General features: G+C 46.3%; 1 protein-coding gene across 1 annotated transcript; it reads right to left on the bottom strand.

Moving 5' to 3' along the window:
• Nucleotides 1–6,259: 6,259 nt before the first annotated feature.
• LOC136841079 (uncharacterized) lies at nt 6,260–8,730 on the bottom strand. The gene is made up of 2 exons (XM_067108131.1): nt 8,110–8,730; nt 6,260–6,682 (listed from the first exon to the last, which is right to left on the bottom strand). The coding sequence occupies exons 1-2, from the start codon at nt 8,728–8,730 to the stop codon at nt 6,260–6,262; spliced, it is 1,044 nt and encodes a 347-aa protein (XP_066964232.1).
• Between the last annotated feature and the right edge of the window lie 281 nt (nt 8,731–9,011).

The following is a 9,011-nucleotide window of genomic DNA, read 5'->3' on the forward strand; positions in this document are numbered from 1 at the left end:
CAAGCCATGCTGTCACTGAAAACCCTGCAGTCTAATGTTTAGCGGCACAATATCTAGGTCATCGTCCCCGAGAAGACAGAGGGGTATGTCACTATACAAGACCAATTAGACGATGTAAAGGGCCTTTTTAGAGAAATACAGGCAATCGTGAGGTCTACTCTCCAATGAAGAGATCCTCCAAGGATTAGCTAAGATGGGAGATCGCCTCTACAGAATAGTTCCTCTCTCTCTCTCTCTCTCTCTCTCTCTCTCTCTCTCTCTCTCTCTCTCTCTCTCTCTCTTTCTGTGTTGTTCATGATCATGGGATTTCTTGTCTTTGGGTATTCAATCTGTCGACCAAAAGACAAGACATCCCATGAGCATAAACAACAGAGAGAGAGAGAGAGGATAGTCACTCTGCCGACCCAAAGACGAGAAATCCCATAAGCATAAACAAGAGAGAGAGAGAGAGAGAGAGAGAGAGAGAGAGAGAGAGAGAGAGAGAGAGAGAGAGAGAATCGTTCTCGTAACTGTATAATTTCAACCTGAATAAAAATGCACATAGGAAGATATATTAATAGGTTTTCTGTAAACACTGTATCTAAATACATTGCTATTTCTATGTACTGGGTAATCCAAAGTGGGTGGGCACCCATCTTGTTCCATTTCCATGGAGAATTTAATTGATGGTACTACAGTAATTGACTTAACTTGTCAAAAAAGTTATTTTCATTTTCGTTCCCTGGCCATACACAAATTATATGGTATGTATGTATGTATGTATGTATGTATGTATGTATGTATGTATGTATGTATATACATACATACATATATATATATATATATATACATGTTTGTATATACATATGTATATAAACGTACATATATATGCATATATATGTACAGTATATATATGTATGTATATATGTATATATAAACAAGTATATATATATATATATATATATATATATGTATATGTATATATATATATATATATATATATATATATATATATATATATATATATATATATATATATATATATATATATATATATATATATATATATATATATATATATATATATATATATATATATATATATATATATATATATATATATATATATATATATATATATATATATATATATATATATATATATATATATATATATATATATATATATATATATATATATATATATATATATATATATATATATATATATATATATATATATATATATATATATATATATATATATATATATATATATATATATATATATATATATATATACATGTATATATTATATATATATATATATATATACATATATATATATATACATATATATATATATATATATATATATATATATATATATATATATATATGTATATATATATATATATATATATATATATATATATGTATATATGTATATATATATATATATATATATATATATATATATATATATATATATATATATATATATATATATATATATATATATATATATATATATATATATATATATATATAATGTATATATATATATATATAGTACATATATATATATACATATACACACACATATACATGTGTATGAGTATATTTTTGTATAAATGTATATAAATGTATATATGTATACATATGTATATTTGTATATGTACATATATTTATGCAAATATATGTGACATGTGTATATATGTACATACATTTATGCATATATATGTGACATGTGTATGTGTGTATATAAATTTATGCATATGTATATATGTGTATATACATACTGTAAAATATATATACGGAAGAAATGTATGTATATATACATAAATACGACCGCTATTATACATAAATGTACGTTGCCGACATGGCTTCTCATAGCCAGGTCGGCAACGCGACATATGAATATATATACGCGGGTTCGATTATATAACCGCTATTCACATATATTCATATATATATATATATATATATATATATATCCAATATATATATATATATATATTAATATATATGTATGTATGTGTATATAAATTTATGCATATGTATATATGTGTATATACATACTGTATATGTATATATACACATACATATGTATATGTGTATATATACATAAATACACCTATATATATAAATGTACATACATACATGCATATATACATATATATACATATATATATATATATATATATATATATATATATATATATATATATATATATATATATATATATATATATATATATATATATATATATATATATATAATCATATATACATATATATATATATATATATACATATAAATTATATGTATATATATATATATATATGTATAAAGAGTTGTTGACACTGATTTATCACAAGCTATTTTCGATCTGGGATTATTACGCTATGCTAATATTCGCCAGATATATCTTTTAGCAAAAAAATCGACTTCAGATGTGTGTGTGTGTGTGTATACATCTGAAGTCGCATTTTTTGGCTAAAGGTATATATGGCGAATATCAGCTTCACGTAGTAATTCCCAGATCAAAAATAGTTTGTGGTAAATCAGTGTCAACAATTGTATATAGATAAAGTCCAATATCAACTTGTTTTCATACAAAAGACGACGGAAGAACATGACAGGCATTCCCTTTCCAACCATTTTACTGTATTCTTCAGGAGGATTCCGGAGCTCCCCGGAGCTTCATGCGAAGCCAACATCTTCCTCCTTCCCCTCCGAACAATCACTGGGCTTTTTCTCGGTCTAAGGCTACTGGCAGGCGAGAGTAATCAGTAACCACCTCCAGTATGTTGCAGATCTCAAGCAGCTGTTTTGTATTATACTTTGTGGCTCTGGTCTTCATCTCAAGACTAGTGTTTATTTCTTATAGAACTAGAGTCGACGAAGGGAACAAGACATTCCCCTAACACGGATGAAAGGGTATGACGACCTCTGCCAGCAGTATAACTCAAAAAAGAAAGAAATGGCGGCGGCAGAAAAAATGTATCTCCAGGGACTCCAAACGGAAAACTTCAATTTGAAAAGAAAAATTGAGGATCTAGAATCAAATCTGGCCCGGAAGGAAGCTGATCTATCTGCGGAACGGAAGTTCTGGGAAAAAGCTCGATCTCACATAGAATGTCTACAACGTAGGAACAAAGACTGTCAATCTCAAGTTGAAAATCGCGCCCGTGAACTACGATCTCAGAGAGCTAGGAACGAAGAATTGTACGAGGAAACGGCTAGGCTCGGAGCAAGGATGGGTAAAAAAATAGCAGATCTGGAAGAAGAGCTCTGGATGGAAAGGAGGAACAACGAACTTCTCCAAAGCAAATTAAGGGAATTAGCAAGACAGAGACAGGACCTCGAGCGACCCCCGGGAGTGGTGCTAGAATGGGATGTATCAGAATGGCCTCCTATGTACAATACAGACTTTGGCTATCGTCAGGAACAGGACTGGAATAATGTTGTTCAACCCGAATATATCATCGATCCAGCCTTTGACTATAGTCAGCAAGTGGACTGGAATGTTGTTGTTCAACCGGAATATATCATCGATCCAGACTTTGACTATGGTCAGCAACAGGACTGGAATGTTGTTGTTCAACCGGAATATATCATCGATCCAGCCTTTGACTATAGTCAGCAAGTGGACTGGAATGTTGTTGTTCAACCGGAATATATCATCGATCCAGACTTTGACTATGGTCAGCAACAGGACTGGAATGTTGTTGTTCAACCGGAATATATCATCGATCCAGCCTTTGACTATGGCCAGCAACAGGACTGGAATGTTGTTGTTCAACCGGAATATATCATCGATCCAGCCTTTGACTATGGCCAGCAACAGGACTGGAATAATGTTGTTCAACCGGAAAATATAATCGATCCAGACTTTGCCTTATTCGATTCAGGCTCTGACTATGATCAGGAACAGGACTGGCATAATGTTGTTCAACCCGATTATATAATCGATCCAAACTCTGAGTATGGTCAGGAACAGGACTGGAATAATTCTATTCAATCTGAATACATCTTCGATCCAAACTTTGACTATGGTCAGGAACAGGACTGGAATAATGCTGTTCAACCCGAATACATCTACGATCCAAACTTTGACTATGGTCAGGACCAGGACTGGAATGATGCTGCTCAACCTGAATACATCTCCGATCCAAGCTTTGACTATGGTCAGGACCAGGACTGGAATGCTGCTCCTCAACCGGAATACATCTCCGATCCAAGCTTTGACTATGGTCAGGACCAGGACTGGAATGCTGCTCCTCAACCCGAATACATCTCCGATCCAAACTTTGACTATGGTCAGGACCAGGACTGGAATGCTGCTCCTCAATTTCCCGAATACGTCTATGATCCAAACTTTGACTATGGTCAGGATCAGGACTGGAATAACGCCGTTCAACCGGAATATGTGTACGGTCCAGACTTGGAATATGATATGTATGGTCCAGACTGGGACCATGACGGAGCTATGGACCAATACTTGAATGCTGAATCTGACGGAGGAGCACAGCTCCTGAAAAAAGTGCGGTGGCGAAAGTTAGGACGTTGCCCTCATTTGGAAGACCTTAAAAGTATTAGGAAAAACCTCAAACACAAAAGGAAAGAAATTTCTCGTCTGAAGGCCAAGGCAAGGAGGATGAAACATTCGAAAGTTGCAGAGGTACGCAAGATCGTGGCAAATCAGAAGGCTCTGAAAAAACTGAAGCTGGAGGAAGCAGCTATGGCTAGACAGGAGAGAAAGCAGCGAAAACGAAGACAAGAGCGGCGGGAGAAGGAAAAGATGTGGCAGGAGGTAACAACACTGGGATGGAGACTTCGCTTAGCTTTGGGTTGGCAACTGCACGGCCCCTTCTCTTGTACGTTGACCTCTCTCTTCCCATTCTTCTTCACCAAACGGGAAAGGTGGCTGATGCAACGTTGGTGGGACTTGGTGCCTCGCTTTTACGAACAGAAATGATAACTGCAGAGGAAATGACCAAAGGACTCTCCAATGATTCGAAAAGGAGAAGGATGAAATGTGATGCCTGAACTGCTCATCTACCAGGACTGGGGACGTGAAGGGACAACAGAAGGATGTGCAGCTGCTTATGTGTTGAATCACAGAGAGAGCCACTGTACCACTGACTGTGGTATGAACACCCTCATTGCATGTGGGGCAGTGAGGAGTCGAAATCATGGTTGGGGGTGCAATGGCAACTGCTCAGCCAAGAATTCTCCAATGGCTCATTTCGGGAGACACTAGGACGAGTGCTTGACCCGGTGTGTGGTGGGCACATTGGGCTCAGCTCCTACGGGGAGGCACTAGGACGAGTGCTTGGCCCAGTGTGTGGTGGGTTGGGTCGACTGTCCTCAAGTGTGGTGGCACATTGGGTCGACTTTCGGCCCAGAGTTCTCCTCAAGTGGCTCCAGGGGAGGCACTTGGACGAGTGCTTGGCCCAGTGTGTGGTGGGCACACTGGGTCGACCGCTCGGCCCAGAGTTCTCCTCAAGTGGCTCCTTGGGGGAGGCACTTGGCCAGTGTTGGACGAGTGCTTGGCCCAGTGTGTGGTGGGCCCAGTGTGTGGTGGGCACACTGGGTCGACCGCTCGGCCAAGAGTTCTCCTCAAGTGGTCGGGAGGCACTTGGACGAGTGCTTGGCCCAGTGTGTGGTGGGCACACTGGGTCGGCTCGCCAAGAGTTTCTCCTCATGTGGCTCCTTCGGGGAGGCACTTGGACGAGTGCTTGGCCCAGTGTGTGGTGGGCACACTGGGTCGACTGCTCGGCCCAGAGTTCTCCTCAAGTGGCTCCTTTGGGGAGGCACTTGGACGAGTGCTTGGCCCAGTGTGTGGTGGGCACACTGGGTCGACTGCTCGGCCCAGAGTTCTCCTCAAGTGGCTCCTTCGGGGAGGCACTTGGACAGTGGCCCAGTGTGTGGCCCACTGTGTGGTGGGAGTTCTCCTCATGTGGCACTGACTTGGACACTCAGCACTTGGCCCAGAGTTCTCATGTGGCTCCTTTGGGGAGGCACTTGGACGAGTGCTTGGCCCAGTGTGTGGTGGGCACACTGGTTCGACCGCTCGGCCCAGAGTTCTCCTCAAGTGGCTCCTTCGGGGAAGCACTTGGACGAGTGATTGGCCCAGTGTGTGGTGGGCACACTGGGTTGAACTCGGGCCCAGAGTTCTCCTCAGTGTGGCTCCTTCAGGGGAGGACTTGGGTTCTCCTCACTTGGACGAGTGCTTGGCCCAGTGTGTGGTGGGGAGTTTGGACTTTGGGATCAGACTTCTCCAGAGTTGACTTGTGGCTCCTTCGGGGAGGCATCAAAGTGCTTGGCCCAGTGTGGTGGGCACACTGGGTGTGGCGGGCCCAGAGTTCTCCTCAGTGGCTCACTTCGGGGGGCACTTGGACGAGTGCTTGGCCCAGTGTGGGTCAACCACTGGTGGTGGGCCAGGAATCGATGGGTCGATGGCTCAGGCCCAGAGTTCTCCTCAGTGTGGCTCCTTGGTCGACCGCTCGGCCCAGGGGAGGCACTTGGACGAGTGCTTGGCCCAGTGTGTGGTGGGCACACTGGGTCGACCACTCGGCCCAGAGTTCTCCTCAATGTGGCTCCTTTGGGGAGGCACTTGGACGAGTGCTTGGCCCAGTGTGTGGTGGGCACACTGGGTCGACCACTCGGCCCAGAGTTCTCCTCATGTGGCTCCTTGAACCGGGGAGGCACTTGGACGAGTGCTTGGCCCAGTGTGTGGTGGGCACACTGGGTCGACCGCTCGGCCCAGAGTTCTCCTCATGTGGCTCCTTCGGGGCGGGAGGCACTTGGACGAGTGCTTGGCCCAGTGTGTGGTGGGCACACTGGGTCGACCACTCGGCCCAGAGTTCTCCTCAAGTGGTTCCTCGGGGAGGAATATCCCAGTATGTGGATGAGTCAAACTTTGGGAGCCACTATGGTCAGGGACCAGGCACAGGGACAGTGCTGGCCCAGTGTGTGGTGGGCACACTGGGTCGAAACTCGGTTGAGTGGCTCCTCCCACTTGGACGAGTGCTTGGCCCAGTGTGTGGTGGGCACACTGGGTGACCGCTCGGCCAAGAGTTCTCCTCAAGTGGCTCCTTCGGGAGGCACTTGGACGAGTGCTTGGCCCAGTGTGTGGTGGGCACACTGGGTGGGTCGACCCAGAGTTCTCCTCTGTGGCTCCCAGGAGTTCTCCTCAAGTGGCTCCTTCGGGGAGGCACTTGAGGACGAGTGCTTGGCCCAGTGTGTGGTGGGCACACTGGGTCGACCGCTCGGCCCAGAGTTCTCCTCAAGTGGCTCCTTCGGGAGGCACTTGGACGAGTGCTTGGCCCAGTGTGTGGTGGGCACACTGGGTCGACCGCTCGGCCCAGAGTTCTCCTCAAGTGGGCTCCTGGGACAGTGGCCCAGTGTGTGTGGTGGGAGGCCCACTTGGACGAGTGCTTGGCCCAGTGTGTGGTGGGCACACTGGGTCGACCGCTCGGCCCAGAGTTCTCCTCAAGTGGCTCCTTCAGGGGGAGGCACTTGGACGAGTGCTTGGCCCAGTGTGTGGTGGGCACACTGGGTCGACCACTCGGCCCAGAGTTCTCCTCAAGTGGCTCCTTGGGGGGAGGCACCCAGTGTGTGAGTGCTTGGCCCAGTGTGTGGTGGGCACACTGGGTCGACCACTCGGCCCCAGAGTTCTCCTCAAGTGGCTCCTTCGGGGAGGCACTTGGACGAGTGCTTGGCCCAGTGTGTGGTGGGCACACTGGGTCGACCCACTCGGCCCAGAGTTCTCCTCAAGTGGCTCCTTCGGGGAGGCACTTGGACGAGTGCTTGGCCCAGTGTGTGGTGGGCACACTGGGTCGACCGCTCGGCCCATAGTTCTCCTCAAGTGGCTCCTTCGGGAGGCACTTGGGATGAGTGCAGAGTTGGCCCAGTGTGTGGTGGGCACAGTGTGGGTCGACCACTGGCTCGGCCCAGAGTTCTCCTCAAGTGGCTCCTTCGGGGAGGCACTTGGACGAGTGCTTGGCCCCAGTGTGTGGTGGGCACACTGGGTCGACCGCTCGGCCCAGAGTTCTCCTCAAGTGGCTCCTTCGGGAGGCACTTGGACGAGTGCTTGGCCCAGTGTGTGGTGGGCACACTGGGTCGACCACTGGCCCAGAGTTCTCCTCAAGTGGCTCCTTCGGGAGGCACTTGGCAGTGCTTGGCCCAGTGTGTGGTGGGCACACTGGGCACACTTCGGGGAGGCACTTGGGCCCAGTGTGTGGTGGGCACACTGGGTCGACCAGACTCAGTGGCTCCCAGAGGCAGAGTCTTGGCCCTGGGCACACTGGGTGACCACTGGTGTGGCAAGTGGCTCCTTGGCCCAGTGTGTGTGGGCCCAGCCCAGAGTTCTCCTCAAGTGGCTCCTTCGGGAGGCACTGGGGGAGGCACCAGTTGGAGTGCTCGACCGCTGGCCCAGTGTGTGGTGGGCACACTGGGTCGACCGCTTGGCCCAGAGTTCTCCTCAAGTGGCTCCTTTGGGGAGGCACTTGGACGAGTGCTTGGCCCAGTGTGTGGTGGGCACACTGGGTCGACCACTGCTGGCCCAGAGTTCTCCTCTCAAGTGGCTCCTTCGGGAGGCACACTTGGGAGCACTTGGAGTGCTTGGCCCAGTGTGTGGTGGGCACACTGGTTCGACCGCTCGGCCCAGAGTTCTCCTCAAGTGGCTCCTTCGGGGAGGCACTTGAACGAGTGCTTGACCCAGAGTTTGGAGAGCACATTGGGTCGACCGATAGGCCCAGAATTCTCCTCAAGTGGTGGCTCCTTGGACGAGTGCTTGGCCCAGTGTGTGGTGGGCACACTGGAGGCACACAGTTAGGACGAGTGGCTTGGCCCAGTGTGGCCCAGTGTGTGGTGGGCACACTGGGTCGACCGCTCGGCCCAGAGTTCTCCTCAAGTGGCTCCCTTGGCCCAGTGTGTGGTGGGCACTGGGTCGACCGCTCGGCCCAGAGTTCTCCTCAAGTGGCTCCTTCGGGAGGCACTTGGCAGTGCTTGGCCCAGT

Source organism: Macrobrachium rosenbergii, chromosome 8, assembly GCF_040412425.1.
Source record: "Macrobrachium rosenbergii isolate ZJJX-2024 chromosome 8, ASM4041242v1, whole genome shotgun sequence".
NCBI lineage: Eukaryota > Metazoa > Arthropoda > Malacostraca > Decapoda > Palaemonidae > Macrobrachium > Macrobrachium rosenbergii.

Coding starts and splice junctions, on each gene's coding strand:
- LOC136841079 (XM_067108131.1), bottom strand. CDS start 8,730: ATGTGCTCTCCAAACTCTGGGTCAAGCACTCGTTCAAGTGCCTCCCCG. Junction 6,683..8,109: donor CTGGGCCAGTGGTCGACCCA/GTGTGCCCACCA, acceptor CCCCGGTTCAAG/GAGCCACATGAGGAGAACTC.